At 46.7% G+C, this 18,437-nt stretch overlaps 1 protein-coding gene across 2 annotated transcripts in view; it reads right to left on the bottom strand.

Annotated features, from left to right (window-relative positions):
* Positions 1-1,192: 1,192 nt before the first annotated feature.
* PTPN14 (protein tyrosine phosphatase non-receptor type 14) overlaps positions 1,193-18,437 on the bottom strand; it is a 153,861-nt gene continuing 136,616 nt past the window's right edge. For both annotated transcript variants that reach the window (XM_054587638.1, XM_054587639.1), the window contains exons 15-19: positions 17,268-17,486; positions 14,266-14,394; positions 11,702-11,936; positions 7,907-8,070; positions 1,193-4,202 (exon numbers count right to left, since the gene is read on the bottom strand). In XM_054587638.1, the coding sequence (XP_054443613.1) occupies positions 4,074-4,202; positions 7,907-8,070; positions 11,702-11,936; positions 14,266-14,394; positions 17,268-17,486 (876 nt within the window). In that variant the 3' untranslated portion in view covers positions 1,193-4,073. The remainder of the gene's footprint in view (positions 4,203-7,906; positions 8,071-11,701; positions 11,937-14,265; positions 14,395-17,267; positions 17,487-18,437) is intronic.

The raw sequence follows: 18,437 nt of genomic DNA on the forward strand, positions 1-18,437 counted from the left end.
ACTTAACAGCCCACCGGTGATTATTTGGTGCTTCTGGAAATTTCTTACACTGGGAGCTCAACTATTCCTGACACTGACGTGGAATGAAGGACAGAGGAACAAGGGTCCCTTCCCGGAATCTAAGCTCCCTGGCACACAGCTTAGAAGGCCCTGCACCTGCCCCCCACCCCACGTGGCTGTCCCATCTCCCACAAAAGAAAATCAACATGCACACCCACTTTCCCCACCAAATGCACACTGGAAGTCGGCGAGAGACGAGAAAGCACATTCTGCTGACAGGACCCCTTCCGGGGCCAGACACCACGTTCCCTAACCACTGGGCTGAGGTCAGCAGACACAGACTGTGCATCCAGAAAGGACAGTAGCTGGAAGCCCCACAGCGCTGTGCCTGGTGGCCAACCCCACCGGCAGAATCCACAGGGTACTAACGTCTCTGCAGAGAGACCTCCAAGCCCAGCAGGCGGCTAGCTCACTCTGAGTGAGGCCAAGTTCACCACAGCCAGGCAGCGCGTTCACAAAGAGCCAAGCCGCCCACGAGCCTGGGCTTCCTGTGCTTCAGCACTTGTCTGAAGAAAGGACATTTGGTGAGCTGGGATCTATACTATGCCAGGGGAAGAAGCACTCTGTATGTATGAGGTTGCTCCATGTGGATTTTCTGTTATGGTAAGTAAAATACGGTCCAACTGTCGGACACTTCACGTGGGTCAACCCTATCAAGCCGGGGAAGATAAGAAAAGTGGCAGCTGGATGAAAATGCTGCCCCACTGTGTCCCCTGGAGCTCAGAGCTGACCTGCACGAGCTGAGAGCAGACAGGATGGAGGTTAAGGGAGGGCCGGGCAGGCCAGTGGTCGAGCCCCACGGCAGAGCCCACAGAGCCGTCCCGTCCAGGGCCGAGGCAGCCAAGGGACAGACACCTAGGCAAACAACGGCATTGATTACAGTTAAAAAATTAGTTTCCCTCCTCAATCTAGGGCCACAAAGATGATAAAAGGAAAATTCTCTGTATTTAGGCTCCTTGAAAGTACTTTACTCCAAGTCTTCCATGTGAGCAGTTTTCCCCATCCCTGACCTTACTGCTCCCCTCCCCACTGAGTGAGGACGGCAGTTCATTCCGCTTTATCCTCCTGTAAGAAACTGATGTTTGGCATCCCTCTCTACTGCAGCCAAATCGTCTACCTCCTGTGCAGTGCGTACATGGAAATGCTACCAGAGGCTCTTACTGAGGGGCAGTGTCTTCTTAGAGCCCAAGGAAACTGCAAAGCTCGCAGGCACAGCTCAGCCTCGGGATAAAGACACCAAGCCTTGCCCACAACCCAGTGACCACACTCAACAAGGCCGCACACGGGGGCCAATGCATCCAAATGAGAGCGGATGAAAGAAAGAAAATGTTTCAACTGAACGGCTTCAAAACCAAAAGCCTGAAAGTGTTTGAAGTCTTTGTTGTGGGATGGGTCCTTTTTCCCCCTCCATTTTTAATTTCGTCCTTTCAAACCCAAACTACAGCAACAGACTCCAACAGTTCCAGCTTCAGACTTGATACATCATCAGGAACTCATTCCAAAAGCGCTAACTAGATAACTAATTTAATATACTTTGCTTCAAGGTTTATTCCTTGGCTGGCTTCCCAGATATAAAGCATCTCTGGGCAATTATTATGCAGATGCCACTGAAAGAACTTTAAATGGTACTGCTAATTGAACAGGAGAGAGGTTGGCATTCACTGGAGATGGGAAAAGGAATGCAAAATGTGCTGGAGGACCCAAAGCATTTGTTTTTCAAAAGGAAAGATGTGGGATAACTTTTGAGTGTTTTTTTCCCCCTTTGGGTTTCAATATAAACTTTGGCTGGGAAATTGGATATTAAACCCAGTTCTTTCCTGCATACTGTGCATTCAGGAACACTCCCACAGCACAAGGTGGCAACAGCGGATGGGTCGAAGGGGGGACCGTGAGTGACGAGCTCAAAGAGACAGCAGACTTACATCTTGCCCTGGTGAGACATGTCAACAGTGCCCGCGCTGCGGCCTACGAGATGAAAGAGAAATGTTGATGGTCTTCATCAGACAATAAAGCAGCCAGCCCCAGGCCGCCTGTTCAGACACCGTCACAGCAGACTATCCCAGGGACAGAATGTCACCGAGGAGACAAATACCTCTTCGCTTGTTGCTGATCTGAGTTCTGACAGTCTCAGAGTGAGGGTTGTGAGCTCTGGTCCACTGCAAATACATGTCATGCTAAAGGCTTCCTTTTTCGGAATATGCACCAAAACTCCGGAATCTGCAGAGCTCCGTTGAAGTTATACTCCTTGACTGATTCTTTAGACCTTGGAGTAGAAGACAGAAGGCCCTCCGTCACCAGATACTCTGAGTCTAAACAAGAGAAACATCACCGTACCATGTGGCCAGATGTGACACCGAGTTGATTCATGGGCCAAAGCTGTTCATGGAGAAATGCGTCCACACCCATCTGTTGGTCTGTGGTGACCCAAGTCGCAAAGGCACACTATTCTCTTCTTTCTGGTTGATCTGATGCCATTCTTCCTTTGTATTTTCCTATTTTCAGCTCAGAAGAAGACAAAAAAAAAAAAAAAAAGACAGCAGTGGAAGAGGGCATGGTGTACCACCACAGCGATCAGGTCTAACAACAAAACCACCATTTAAAAGCTGTATTCAAGAAAAACTAGAGAAGAGAGGAAAATCCCCCCAAATTCAGCAAGATGGAAAATATGTGGAATAACCTAAGATATCCTGAGGACAGCGACCAATGAAGCCCCAGGAAGAGACAAAGTGAGAACCAAGCTTCACTGAAGGCAGTGTTAACAGCACAGAAGGCCAGAGTGGGCGCATGGAGAAAAGGAGACCGCCACAGGACTTTGGGCGAGACCAATGCCACCATCTTTCATCACACAGGCCAAGATTTCGACTCCAGGGCCCAAGTGGGCTTAGTTCTGCTCTCACAGACCAAGGCCTGGAGATGGTACCAGCTCAGTGGGGTCCCACTTGGTGGGGCTGCTGGCCAGGGTCCCTGCTGAGAGTCAAACAGCCCCTGTAAATCATCTTTCCCAATCGTTTCCTTTATAACTTATTCCCTGACTTGGTGACCGATGGACAGACAGAATGCGCCAGCACCTCAACCTTCAGGCCCCCGTCTAACACATGCATCATAAATCAGTACAGTATCCAGGGCCTTCCTGTCTCCTCTCTCTTTTCACTCTGGTCCATTATATTCTTTCAATCAGGCAAGAGGCCTAGCTGCACAGATGGCCTGGCCCAGGGCCTCAAAGGCCACCAGCCTGGCGCCCACTGAGCACATAAGGAGAAGCCACAAATATGGTGGATGCAGCCCTCGGCAAGGACACACGGGCCCCAGAGCCCAGATTAAGGGGTGGTTGACAAAGATACAAACAAAGCTCTGCGTTCAGCCTGGGCAATGGCATCGCTGCACTGCAGAGGCAGGATTCCCTCTAGCTGCTGCATCTTTCACTCAAGGTTGGAGGTGGGGGCGGGGGGAAGACTACTCAGGGTGGGGACAGAAAGGAAGAAGGGAGGAATATGTCCATCAAGGCTCATCAGCCCCAAATACAAGGGAATAGTATTTTTTTTCCCTTCAGAAAAGGGTCTTGGCCCTGATCTTTATATTTTAGGGTGAATTCATTTTCTTGCCATCTTTGATTCAGACATGAGAAGTTACGCTGATGAATTTCAAGGTTGGTTACCCATCTGGCTGCAACTTCACCAGAGATGTGTTCCCTTGTGCCTCTGTCCCCTAAATGACCCACCAGGCCACCTTCCCTACCAACATGTTACAATGCAGATCAGTCAAAATGTGGTTCAAATGAAAAGTACTGCATTACAATGATTCACAAAAGTTATTTCAAAGGGGAAAAAAAAATAAATTATCTCATATAAAATAATACACGGTGTTTATGAGTGATCTTGGCGCCCATCCTCAGGGAGCCCGTGTCCTGCCAGCTCCAGCCATCCAGGCCCTGCAGCGGGAGCAGGCGTTGTCTGGAGGCGCCTCCCAGCTGCAAGATGGCACTGGGTCCCTCTTCCAGGAGCTGGGTCCGCGCCTTAAATGAGTCTGGAGTTTTGGAGGAACTGAATGAGGACTTGGTAGACAAACTTGTACTGAGCGATGGTCTGGATCATGAACATCCTTTGCTCCCTGAGGAGTCTCAGCATCATGGGCACTTCCACCTTCTGCAAAAAAAGAAGAGGCACAACGTACTGAGATGGGAGGCTTCGCTTGGGTCATTCCTCATCCCTTCATCCAAGAAGCATCCACCCACTGTCCACGTGTGGGGACAGGAGACAGCAAAGGACTCGGTCCCCTCTGGGTTTCCCCAAAAGCTTTATACCAGTAGCTGGAGAACCTGGTTGGCATGTTCCCTGGGTGTCCTATTTTAAATATAGGTCAGTGTGAGAGAGGAAACACAGAGGCTGGAATTAAACCCAACTGGAACTCTCAGCTCTATCAAGGTTCAATAATAGGTGCTGTGACATCTCTTGGCCTTAGTTTCTTCACCTGTAAATAAGGATAATGGTGCTTTCCTCCAATGGCACTGTGACCCTACCCAAGTCAGTGACACTTCCTGAGCAATAACGTGGGGCATAAACAGTACCCACCTCATAGGATCACGTAGAGAAATGCACACAAAGCATTTAGCACAGTGCCTGACACACAGTGAGTTCTTAATAAAGACCACTCCTTATCATTTTATTAATGTTAATGAAACAGGAACAATCACCTGCTGCCCCTCTGCTCTACCCCATGGGGGGTGTGGGATGTGGACACATTCCTCCATCTACCTGTGCCTCAGTTTCTCTGTGTTGTACGAGGGGACTAATGAGACCCTTCTCACAGAGCCGACTGCGATGGCTCCTTGAGTTTAACGCTCTTAGAACAGTGCTGGCACGTGGTAAACACTAAATACAGGGCAGCTGTTGTTATCGTAACATTTTTGTTTTTGTCATCATCATCACCACCACCTCCTCCACCTCCACCACCTCTTCCACCGCCACGGCCTCCGCTTCCATCCATCTCCATCGTCACCGCCACCACCACCACCATCATGAGCCTGTAAGACTCAGCCGCAAGGACAGCAGATTATCAGGTGAGGTTAGGAGACCAGACAAAGAAGGTCCCCCTGGTCCTCAAGGGAAGAGTTCCAGATGCCTTGAAAATTCACTCCCACGGGCGCTGATGTCCATTGTCCCTCCCCCAAGGAATCCTGAGGCAGCTGATGCTCGCTCAGTCTCGCGCGCAGGGCACTTTCTCCTCCCTGCTCTATGAAGGAGGGTGACTGATTCAGAAAAGCAGCAAGATCAAGATATTTTGTTGGTAGGCTAATGAGAACCTGGTCTTTTGCAATTAGCTAACCTGGGGCAGACAGCTAAACCCAGGGAGCCAAGGGAAAGGATTGCAAACCATAAACTAGTGCTTTCTGGGAAAAAAAAAATGTATGGGCATTAAAATGTAATAGGTAACATTCAGTGACCAAAACCAATGGGCCTCAAAGTGAAAACTGTACGGATTACAGAATAAAACATAAAGTGGGTGAATGCAGCAGCCATGAAAAGATGGCAGGAAAGTTAGACAATTTGTTAAAATCTTTGCTGAAAAAAACAAATGAACACACTACACATGTTCCACTCCTCTCCCAAAATAAGGGTTTGAAGCTTACTCGCTGGGCCTGAAGCAGAACAAAGTAGAGAACTCTTTTCTCCCGCACGGTCTACCAAGAGCAATTATGGGAAGTGGGACTGACCAGGCTGTCTGTATTTGTGCTGGGGAAGGGAAGTGAAAAACATGAGTCATCTAGCTATCTTTGAATATCAATGGGAACAGAAGTCCTTTTTGGAGTGACTACGTTCAGACAAAGAATGTTCTGGCCTGCAACTGGGCATTGAGGAAATCCGCTATGTTTGGACACACCAGGGAGAACGCAATCACCTGAGCCCTTGTCAAATCCACGCGAGGCCCTAGTGGCCGACCCCCTCAGTCCGTGCTAGGCTGGCGCTGACGTGGGCTGCCGATGTTCTACTGGGCCAGTAACATCTGGTGACCAATAAGCCTTCATGTCATCGCATCCCTGAGGCCTGGCCTTTGACGGGTCTCCACAGAGCTCAAAAGAGAACACTGCTTCATGTCAGGCGAGATAGAGAGAACAGGTTCTCAAGTTGAAAAGGAGGGAGGGGGAGCAGAGGCGTGAACGGGGAATGGAGAAAAGAGGAGTCTGATGAAGAAAGTGATACGGGGGGGCGGGAGGGAGGAAGAGACATGTAAGTGAGGAGGGGATGATAAGGCCCTTCTTCCTCCCATGGAGCCCATGGTACCCCCAGCAGAGCCCACAGTATGCTCGAGTCATAGGTCCCCTGTTCCACTTCATTTCGTCCCATCTTCCAACATGGAGTGGATCTGGGACTCAGTGACAAGCTATTCCCTCTATCAGAGACTTAGACTTCTAATGGTGACAGGGAAGCAAACAACCAAGAAATCTTATGGGAGACGAAAGGATAAAAACTCACAGAAGACGACGAAATCTCCTTTACGTCGTTTCAACTGTCTATTGTCCCCCGTCCCAGCCCCCAACAATAGGCCACATCATACCAAACTCCCCTTCCACGTTTCAGTGGCACAAAATTCATTTGTACCAACTGACAGTTTCTAAAATTAACTCTTTATAGTCAGGGAAGTTTAAAAATCCTTTGAACACATTTAAACTTAGCATTTATTGTTTTCCTGGAAATTACGATATAACACATTTCGTGAAGTAATGGTTAATACAATTTCCAGACCATTCATGCTATTTCGTAAATGCATATATTAGCATATGAATTCCTTCACAGAATGCATATTGTAACACTCCCAACCCTCCCTAAGAACAATCGAACCACTTCAAAGGTTTCCTTGGATGCACCGGGCTGTGTAATTTGGAAAATGAACAAGAACCAAATGACACTCGGGGTTTGGAGGTGGAGTGGAGACCGGAAATAACTGGGGGCCAGGGGTAGAAGACCTCATTTGTAACCGTGGCACCACTGCTTCGGAGCCGTGTGACACTGGGCAAGTCCCTACATAGTCTCTGGGCCTCGGCCTCCTCCCCTGCAGAGCAGGAGGACAGACATGTGCCCAGTCCCTCCGCATGGCTGCCATGAGGACCCCAACTAAGGAAAAAAAAAAGGTAAAGCCATTTTAAAGCCGCAAAGCAGATGTTCTTTGGCCTTGACTTCTGTGTGTTCCATCCCGATGAGCTCGAAAGCCCGACAGAGAAACTTCCTGATCTACGGCCGGAAGGGGTTCGCGCATGGAGCGGCCAGTCCGGCCACAGCCCTGTCTTCCGGAGAAAAGCTGGGTGTGGCCTCGGCAAAGGCTCGCAGAGGGTCGGCCTGCTCTGCGAGTCCACCCCACTGCCAGCCTAGACAAGAGCCGACAACAACGCCCCTTCAAGAAACCCCCTCTGAAGAATGAAAGCCATTTTTACTCTCCACACGCTTTCACATAGGATTCAGGCCAAAACACATCTCAGACATGCCAGACGCATCTAAACTACATGTGACCAAATAACCCGCCAGGGAAAATTACCCACAATAAAACCAGACTGTCTACAAAACACTTCTGGAAGGAGATGTCGACCAAGATCAGACTTTCTAAACAGCTCCAATCTCACACTCTGATCTCTCCTTCTGTATTATCTGGATGCCTACACTGGGTGGTGAAAGACAAAAGATAAGGAGGCTGTAAGTGTCACAATCCAAGCAGGAATCAGGGGTCTGAAAAGCTCTTGTCGGGACAAAGGCAATCAGGACAGAGGCCATGGAAAATAAGGGGGCGAGTGAAGGTGTGGCCACGGTTGTAGATGTGTCCCCAAGATGGCGCACTCAGGAAGCCCGGAGTGACTCACTTCATTATGCTCCAGGCAGTAGATCATCAGCTCAGAGAGGATGACCACGCCGGTCCTGCCCACCCCCGCGCTGCAGTGGACAACGATGGGAGGGCGCCGGTTCTTGGTGCCTTCCAGCATGCTGTTGGTGTGCCGGCGGACCGACTGGATCTCCTCCAAGTAGGCTGCAAGACAGAATGCAAATCTGGTCACCAAAGTCCTGCACGGCTTTGCATACAAGGGAGGGGGAAAAAAAAAAAAACCCTAACGGGGAATCTTTTTTTTTTTAAGGGACAATAATTTACAGTTCTTACAAGACACTAATTATTTGGCTGGTACCCACTGTACAAGTCCTGGAGCCAGAAAGGACCAGCTGGGAGTCAATGAGTCCATGGGAGAATTTGTTCTTTAAATTAAATAGTTCTTTTTTAAAAATTAAATTGTTTTCCCCTCTGCAAATCCCAAAGTCCCCCAAGCAGATGATTCTCGACATTACTTACAGCAATTCCTACTATTAGCAGACCGGGATCAGAACTCCAGCTTGGGCCCCTTGAAACACACGCCTGTCAGAGCCAATATCTGGTGGGAAGAGCATCCATCTGCCCCTCTCCCTTCCCTCCACCGAATGAGTGAATGTCAACTGAGGCTTGACTTCATTTTTAGACTTTAAAATAAGACTTGGGGCGGGGGCAGCTTGGGGGCGGGTTCCACACGGTTAAATGAGTAGCTCAAGATAAGCCACCCACATTTCGGGAGGCAATATGTTGGGACCGGAGGTCTTGCCACCTCCCCTATCCCTTCCAACATCCTAGCTCAGCAGGGCTGCACAGGGCTCTGCTCACAACTCCAATGGGGCACAAGTGAAAAATTGCAGCAACACTGGCATTCATGATGGTTAAAAAGAAAAAAAATAAGGGTGGAAATGTAATTCTCAAATGGTCCAAGAACTGGAAAGAGTCAATCGGCAACTGGGACTTAGAGGCAGCTGGCTCAGGGAACTTGAAGGTTCCCGGTGCTGAGGGAAATCTCATCGCTGATGCAGCAGTGTACACGAGACAAGGGAGAATGCTCAGGCTGGTGAGGAGAAAACCGTGCATGCAAACCAGCCTAGTCATTGGAAAGCACCTGTTTACAGGCAGTGAATAAAAACTCCCATTTTCCTTTATAAGCTTATCTAATTACAAAGTAATCTGAAGTAATTTACCAAAATAAACAACTATTACTACCAGCACCACCAGCAGTAAAGTAAAATTACTGACCAAAACAAGAGGAAAGACCACTCATGATGACTAGAAAGAGCAGTTGCTATTGGGTACTAACGTGGGCTAAATACTGTGCATGGAAGTCTCTTCCCAATTTTTCTGCAGGGGGTAAAATATAGTAGGTGATTGAGCATTCTGTCTGACAAAAGGCAATGTTCCCAAACAAGAGACAAGGGTTCTCTTGTGCTAAATTTAAAAAGTAAGAGAAATGCTGACCAGTAAGGCAGATGCCCCCCCAATAAGCGGAGTTTAATAAAACACTGAGGAATTGGATTTAAATGGATGCTTCCTCTTGCAATCACATTAATGAAGCTGTCACTCAGCAAAGACCTCTGGTGGCTGGAAAACAATTTGGCCTCAGTCCTCTGTATCCAGGTTAATTTAATCTAAACACAAGCAAAAATTTTTTCGCATTCTCCAAAGTCTAGAGAGCCAACATTTCTAAGACCCCACTCAGCACACTTATCCTGAGTTTCTTAGGAAGGTAAATTAACAAATTTATTGTTTAAAAATATTTTCTATATTTTCTCAGTAATTCAGACTGGCCTGCCTGCCATTGGTTCGGATTTAAAAGATATGGCTGTAATTTTAACCACCTTATAAGGCTCAAACTTTTACCAGAGCTGTTAGTCAATCATCAAACTGATCTACTTTTATTGTTTCCATGTTCTGCGTCTTGGAGAAAATTCTAATCAATCAATTAGCAAAAGGTCACCAGAAAAGAATAAAAAGATTATTACTATGAGGAAGAGTTCTGCAGAGGCCTCACTTATTAACATCTGAGCTACAGGTAACCATCTGACCTCAGGCAAATCGCTAACCCTCTCTAGATCACACTCTAGACCCTGTGATTCCAATCATCTTTCTCTTCTCTACCTTCAGCGTCCACCTCCTCCAGTACCTTTAATGGGGAATTACCTCCAGTACCACTTGAATGGGAAATTAAACACCTTCATCAACAAATAAGTATGCATCGAAATCTTTCCGTTGGAATTTGTGAAATGGTACCTTAAAAACCTATCTTCTCTCTCTTCCCCACCTCCCTCCCCTGACTCCCATTCTAGAAGAACAGCAAAATAAACTCGAGGGGTTGACAGTGTGCAACATATAGATGACAGTCCCTTCACAATGGTCACAGGTAATCTACCAGCTGAAGAGGCAACGTAGCAGGTACAACAATAAACCTGCAGACAGCCCTGGGGCCTCCTTCCCAGTTGGGTCAGGAAGGAATGGGCCTTCCCCTCCAGGGCAGGACACTTAAGCAAGGAAAGAAGGGGAAGCTCTGCAGCCACCATCAAAAGGCAGATCCCTGCTGGTGTGAGTGAGTGCCGCTGGGTCTGAGTTCCAAGGGGTCGCCAGTTCAATTCCCAGTCGGGGCACGTGCCTGGCTTGGGGGCCAGGCTCCAAATTGGGAGTGTGTGAGAGGCAATCAATTGATGTTTCTTTACCACATTAATGTTTCTCTCCCTCTCTTTCTCCCTCCCTTACCCTTTCACTAAAAAGTAAATGAAATCTTAAAAAAAAAAAAAAAGGCAGAGGACAGTATTGCTCTCAGCCCTGGACTGTAATCACTGGCCTGCCTTTCTTGTGAGACCTCGAATTTCTTTAACACAAAGATTGCTACATCTCTGCGTTCTAAGAGCCTGAGCCAGAGCGGGCCACATGGCGGGCACACGCCCAGCCTCTGACCTTTCAAATAGAGTACTGCACTTAATCTGGGTGAATTCGCTTCTAAGATAAGCAAATCCTGAAAAAGTATGTAAATGAATGACTCCAAAAATGAAAGTTTCAAACCTGCAAGTTGATTTCAATAATTTCTACTATCTTAATCACAGGTCCTGGTTGAAACTTACTGCTACAGGGAAATACTGGGCTTGTGAGAGCAAAAAAGAAATGTCTTTTAAAAAATTCTATTGTTCTGTGGGGTTTTTTATTGTGGTAAAATATACCTAACATAAAATTTATCACTTTTATCATTTTAATCATTTCTAAGTGTACAGTTCAGTGGCATTAAATATATTCACAACCTAGTGCAAATATGACCACTATCCATTCTAGAACTTTTTTGTTGTTCCAAACAAACTTTGTACCAGTCAAATAATAACTCCTATTCCCCTACCCTCTAACCCCAGGTAACCTCTATTAAACCTTCTATCTCTATGAAGCTGTGTGTTCTGGGTACCTCATTAAGTGGAATCACACAATATTTGTTTGACCTTTCGTGTCTGGTTTATTTTGCTCAGTACAATGTTCTCAAGGTTCAGACATGTAGCATGCATCGGAATAATTATTAATGAGTAGGTAAAGTTCTAAATCAAGGTAGAATCATTAGTTTACCACAGTTTTAGCTTATTTGCACAAAAGGTAAAGAGGACATGGTAAATGACATGCATTTGTCTCCTCTGTTCTACACCCCCTATATGAAGGGACATACACGTCAACGTTATAATAGTTTCGCCACTTAAGGGAAAGCATCCTCTCTTTCCATTTCACCTCCAACAGATAAGACTACTGATTCCATTGGTAAAACCAGCACCAGGAAGAGAAAACTTACACAAGAATCCTTGGACATCCTCTGGGCAGCCGTGATCTGGCCAGTCAGTGTATTGCAAATGCCACACCGTCCTTTCCTGCCCAGACAAAAGGTGCTTGACCTTTAAGCCCGTGGTTGCATAGCAACCAGAATCTGTTCGGAACTTTGTGGTGACCTTGAACTTGCCATAGGTAGCTGAGCTGTGCTTGGAACCCAGTTTAGGCCAGTATCGGTGGCTCTTGGTTCGTCCGCCCTCCTGAATCACACACAAAAGCAAAATTGGAAATAAGTCAGGGGAAGGAAGCTCTTATCCTCTTAATCTTAAAATCTGAGGACAGAGAAAAATATAAATAGTTTCTAAGTCGGTACCTCAGTAGCACTGCGCAGTGCCTATCAGAGATTAGATCCCGCAAATCTTAGCTAAGACCCATAATAAGATGTACAATTGTAGTTACATCAATGGAAAATGTAAAAGATTCACAACTGAGCTGCAGTTGAATGTTACAGAGAGGCGAGCCAGGGCAAAGTCTAGAGGAGGAAACCAGCTTGGGGCGTCGGAGACACAGAGGGGTCTTCAGAGTGGTTGCGGTTTGGCGAGCGTGGGGGACAGTGGTCGAGAGGAGGTCAGAAAGGCATCCAGGTCCGTGGCAGGGAGGTGGATTTCACATCGCAGACAGCAGGAAGCCATCCAAAGGCGGTGGAGTGGCTTTAGGCAGGGGAGTGACGGAGCCTAGCAGTCATTCCAGGTCAGGCACTGCATTTCTGATGTTCAGCCCCGGGCTCTGCCCTCTCCATTAGACCACACTGCCTACTGACCCAGTCTTTATCACCTAGTGTCAGTATCACCCTTTTCTCGGGCTGACCCATTTGTTTTAGTTCAACTGACCACTGAAAGACAGAACGACTGGGTGGCCCACCTTTCTCTCTCCATCCATTGTAAAATCTTTTCTGAGAATATGCATTCTCAACTGTTTATACCATGGGTCTATTTTTAAATTTTCTGCCCAGTTTTGAAATCCCTGGAGTCGGGGGGGGGGGGGCGGCTCAGAAGGGGACCGAGGGCAGAGAGTGGGAGGAGACAGAGGATAAGGGCTGTGCTGTGGGAGTGAGCGCCGGGGGACCTGCTCCTTAAACGAGCCCTGACGGCTGGCCCTCCCACAGAACAGCACGTCCCTGGGTGATGCAAAGAAACTCCCCCTCATTTATTTGGCGGAAGCGAGTCTTCGTATGTTCAAAGCAGCCTGCCTCTTTTATTTACCTGAGGCCTTGAATTTACGTTACTGCCGAGTATCTAAATCAATTACAAATTTCAGAGGCTGCCTCACAGATCACTGGACTTTGTGTTGGTGAGGCTCGCCTCTTCTGTCACTCCGGTTTCAGCTCAAATGCCACCTCCTCGGAGGGCCCTGGGCTGCCCATCTAAAGAAGCTCCTGGTCACTGTCACATTATCTGGTTGCATTTTCTCCAGGGCACTTGCCACAGTCTGAGCTTACTTGACTTGTTCACTTCTTACTGTCCCTCCCTCCAGGACATGTGCTCCCTGGGGACAGCGATCGTGCTTGCTTGGTAGGCACCGTGGCCCATGGGTTAGCACAGAAGGTGCGCTAAGTTAAGCTGAATGACATCCTTCCAACTGTATCTAATGCAACTCCAAGATACAACTATCTTAGAGATTTTAGGGGCATTAATTCTTTGTGGGAAGTTCAAAGACGAGGTCAGAGAAGGACAAGTGGCTTTAAAGAGGTGAAGTCCCTTTCACCAGTAGCTTCTAATGGACTGTTCTGAAAAGCAACTGCATGAAACAGTCAATGAAGAAAATGTGACTTTTTTCAATTCTCTCTGTTCCTCACCTTTTAAAAATTGTTGGCAAAGGGGTGTGTAACATCATATAGGCGGTAAAAACCACATGAAACCAGTTCCCCACATGGCTTCAAAATATAAGGTAAAATTTAATGAACAAAAGGAAGTGGTTAAGATTTTTTTTTTTTAAATTGAGAATGTGACAATAAAAGAAACATAAAACGTCTTCCCCCAAAGACGGCAAGCTTCCGGTGAACGGCTCAGGGACGTGTGCTCATTTTCATAATGCCACAGAGAGTTCTCTATTTACAACAGTAAAACCATGTTTGACTTGGCAGAGGAAGAAAAAAAATCTTTTTCTCTCCCTGAAGAATAAAGACCTCTACAGAAACAACAGCTTCTGGTCTCTTTTCCGCCAACAAGCATGATGGCAGGCCAGCTGGCCGTGCCCAGGTCGGGAATAGGTGCCTCGGTCCCGAGAGCAGCCCACGTTCTCGGATTCCGATGGAAGGACCACGGCTTTGTTCAACACACAGAAGTGGGCAGGTTCTTTGTGTGTGCGTTTGATTTCAGTTCATGGCAATGCAGGGAAAAGAGTGAAAAGCAGATGAAAATGGGAGTACAATAAATTATCTTTGTAAAGTGTAACAAATTACGTGGACGTAAGAAAACACGTGCATGCCAAGGAGAAAAGGATTAGCGGCGCATGTGCTGCCGCAGAAGTACGGAGCAGCCCATCTCTGGCCAGCCCACCCCCTCCGGGAACAGACAGCTGTCCCCTTACCTCTTCCGCGGTGACCATGGCGATCACGTTGGCTCCCTGCTCCCACACCATCTGCCAGAAGTCATGGCACGTGTGCGGCAGGGGCCCCTGCGTGGCTATGTAGTGCCATTCTGCCCCACCAACCACCACCTGCAAACCAAGGACAGCATCGGTGAAGCAACCGCAAATCCAGGACAGAATCACCTGCTGACCGCTGGGCAAGCCGCATGGGTCAGTGCTTTTACCAAAAACCCTGAGACCATGAGGACTCACCTGAAAATGCTATTAAAATACACGTTTGTCTGCCACCCGCAGTAATTATGTACAAATCAGTGCATGTCAAAAACACACATATACATAAACATCCCCCCCACACACACACACATTAGACGAGTGTGTGTGTGTGTAACCTAACTGAGTTTGTTACAGGAAGAGCAGTTATGTTTGCCATGTGCACTGTACTTCGGTAATTTCCATTCTTTTCTCTATTCTAGCTTATTTAAAAGCAAAAAAACAACACCCAAACTGGTCCTGACTATTAAATTGACTTTACCCCCCACGGCCACATTGTGACCTGCAGTTTGAGCAGCAGTGCTCTATGGCATCCTGTCAAACAAGGAAGAAGTCTGCCATGGAGGAAGAGACTTCGGGAGTAATGTCTTTCTACTGCTGACCTGGTATGAAGCGTGTCATGAACCTCGGCTGTGGCCGCCACTCCGTTGTGCCACACACAGGAGAGGCGTCGCGCAGGCACTGAAGTCAACAACACATGCTCTTTTGTCGTTAACTTCCCCTTGTGCGTACCACGGCATCCAACTGAACTTTGGAGGCGCCATGAGATGGTTTTGGAAAATAAAATCATTACCACATGCGTGCCAGAGTGATCTTGGGAGAAGGATTCTGCAGCTACACATTTCAGTGGCAGAAAAACCATAAAGAAGAAGCTGTGCCCGGAGTGCTGAAGGCCATGCTATCCGGCTGAAACGGTGGCCTTGGCAAGGATTCTTTCTATGTCCCTTTCTGTTCCTGAGCCTTGACATCGCTAAGTCAGGCCCCTTGTATCCCCAGTGCAGATCTCTAGATAGTTCTAAGAGCAATGAAGTGATCATTGTTTCAAGCTTTTTCCCCTCATTTATTTTATGAAACTACAGACTAGCTTGATTCAAGCAAAAACAATGTCAGTTATTGTCTGATTACACAAGGCATGTTTAGGTCAAAGCTGGCAAGTGAAATCCGTTTTCCAAGTACTGGTGGGAGGTAACATCCATATAGCTGCTGGCTGGCTAAGAGCTGGGTTATCGGAGCTGTGATTTTCAACATCAGCCTCCCTGGCACCCAACATATAGGAACCATAAATACTTCCCGAGTATGCTGCTGCCTGGGGCCTTCCCGCAAATTCCAAGTATTGACAGGAGGGTATTAAAAACTGCATTAAAAACACAACCACCAATGCTACTGAGGTAGGTTTCACAGATGTGATTCCACCTCTGGAGCAAATAAATCTCTGTTCTGCGTTAACGGCTGTTTGGAACCCAGGGAGAAAACATTGGCAAGATAGACGACTCTATTCCAAAAACACGGACAAGTTCCTGCAAGCTCTGTGGGCCTATTAAACGCACCCATGTCTAACCCGGATCCACAGATGAAGTGTGGGCCCCGGAGAGCACTGGGGAAGGGAGCCCTTCTGTTAAGAACACCCCGTGGGCCCAGCTGATGCCGACTGACAGCTTTTTCCAGACAGCAGATGGAAAATGGGAGCGGAGATGTGGCCAAAAGAAGAACATAGGATAATATCGCCATGCAAAATTTTCATAGACATTCTATCAGGAAGCAGCTGCATGAGTTGCCTCTTTATTTGACTACAAATCTTTGGCCGTTGTTGCCTAATCTAAACGAATCCCATGGAAGACACCACCATCAGTTACCTGAAGAGTTTCCTGGGTTCGTTTTTTAATTATTTTTGTTCTCGCTCTCAAAAATAAGAGGGAAATACGTAATCTGACCCATGATAGTGCTCTTTCATATTTCTTTTGACAGTTCTTCCTGATACTTAAAAAAAAAATACATGGTTATCTATGCTCTGTGCGCAAAAACACAACATCCCACCTCAGTATGTTTGTCATATTTTGTATCAAAACTGTAGTAACTGACATATGGGCCAGACATCCGGCTGTATTTTGGAGGATTTGGCTATAGTTGAAAAGTCCAATGAAGGTTCCTAAGGTTATCTATCACACTGGACTAATCACACGAACCTTAGGCTGTTTAAATATGTTCTGTCATTAGGGACACTGAGGAAGTTATTTAGGAGACATTTAACTGTATGTACTCAAGTTTCCATAGCTGCATTCTAACTGGGGTCAAACTAAGCTAATTTAAAAGTCTATGAAACACTGAGATAAGAAAGTTTGAAGTACCTGAAATAGCAACAAAAATGTAAGGACAGTAAGACACTGAATGATGTAGCAAATCTTGCAGACTCACTATCAAGCACAGCTTCACAGTTTATGTTTGAATTAGTCCACTCTTCTAAATACGAGGCGACTTTGGGACTGCAGGTGTCAAATGCATCACCTGTAGCATTACAAGGGACAATGGCTCAGCTGTGTTGCTCTTGAACATCACAAAAACTCCCATGACAGTAAGTCGATGCCTGTGACTTCTGAAGTCTCTCTCCTCTGCTAATTACAAACTGACAACTCAAGGTTTTCCTGTGAGTTTTGGGGAGAGTTACAACCAGAGAGAGAGAAAAAAAATTAAATCCTCGGTAACAAGCAAGCTTCACAAAGAGCTGACCTGATGCTCTCCCGATGGCCGGCTGCCAGACTTCCTCCCCTCTGCAGAGACAGGCTTGCCCTTCCAGTTGAGTAAGAAAAGCCCAGAAGTTCAAAAACATCCCCTCAGGGTCTGGGGACAGGCCAAGGTGCACAGTGACGGCCTGTCCTACATTTTTCTCTCCCTGCATTTTTACCTTTGACCCAGCCATCCTCACCAAAGCCTTACTGGCACGCTCCCCACCTCACCTTGATGTGGGAGGCATTAATGTAGCCTGTGTTATTTTCTTTGGTTGGGATCAGCTCTACTCGATTCTCCTCATAAGGGACAACTTCACGGATCCGGCTGCGCTCCGCGTTTTCAGGCAGAGCCGCTGTGCTGAAAATGCCATTTGCCTTTTTCTTTGGGATTTGCTCATATTCTGTGAACACCATTCCCTCTTCAAGCTTCTTCTTCAGGGTTCTGAACTGCAACAGAAATTAATCTTCAGCTCACTGAATTATCTTATCCGAAAACCCCAACAAAACAACCAGTTTTCTTTAAATATTGACGGCAACGGTGTTAATAGGTAGTTTTAAGATGTCCAACTAATGCTTGATTATTTGGTCTTATTATTAACCATACTGCTAGTTTTCCTTGTCCAATAACCAATGTCCTTGTCATTTATACTTTCAACAGGACAAATCTGCAAGACCAGGCAAGAGCTGACATTCAAAATTGGTATTTCGTTATTAACACCTCTGCTTAAAGTCTCAGTGTGACGGGATTGTTGTTCTTAATTATCCAACACCCTTTTCTCCACGTACATAGCTCATTTTACTCAGTTGGATTTTAAGGTGATACTGGTACCCTGTAGTTCTGAGGATTAAAACTCCCTCTCCTTTTCTTTTTCCCATGGCCAAACTACTGATTCCAATAATAGGTATGAATTGGATTAAGTAATTCCTCTAAAGTCCCTTCTGGCTTTAAAAACATCCCAATGCTTTATATATTCTGACAGGAATCTAAAACCCTCCTGTTATTAGCACTCTCAACCTGTCTCTTTAACCTCTGATAGCGATTTCAGGAGCTCCAGAGATACCTTCCTTCACTTCTAAAACACTAACAAGCAATTTAAACAGCATACTGAAAGAACTCTATAAATGCCTGGGTAAAACACTCACTTTCTAAATAATGGTAATCATTCATAAAAATCATTGACATTGAGAGCTACAGTAATTGTTCAGCTTCCTCCGTTTTCAAAAAGGGAAAGAGGCCCGAAGACACTGAGTGACTTGACCAAGGCCACGTGGTAAAGGGCCGGTCTCTTTAGGCAGCCATCACCCTGCCCACTTGACAAAGAAACATGAGGTCCTTGGAAGAGACCCACTTAGCACAACACAGCTAGACGACGTCTTGCTAATCTCAAGTAGAAGAAT

The sequence above is a fragment of the Pteronotus mesoamericanus genome, unplaced genomic scaffold, assembly GCF_021234165.1.
Source record: "Pteronotus mesoamericanus isolate MK-2021 breed Mesoamerican mustached bat unplaced genomic scaffold, CSHL_Meso_final scaffold_1186, whole genome shotgun sequence".
NCBI lineage: Eukaryota > Metazoa > Chordata > Mammalia > Chiroptera > Mormoopidae > Pteronotus > Pteronotus mesoamericanus.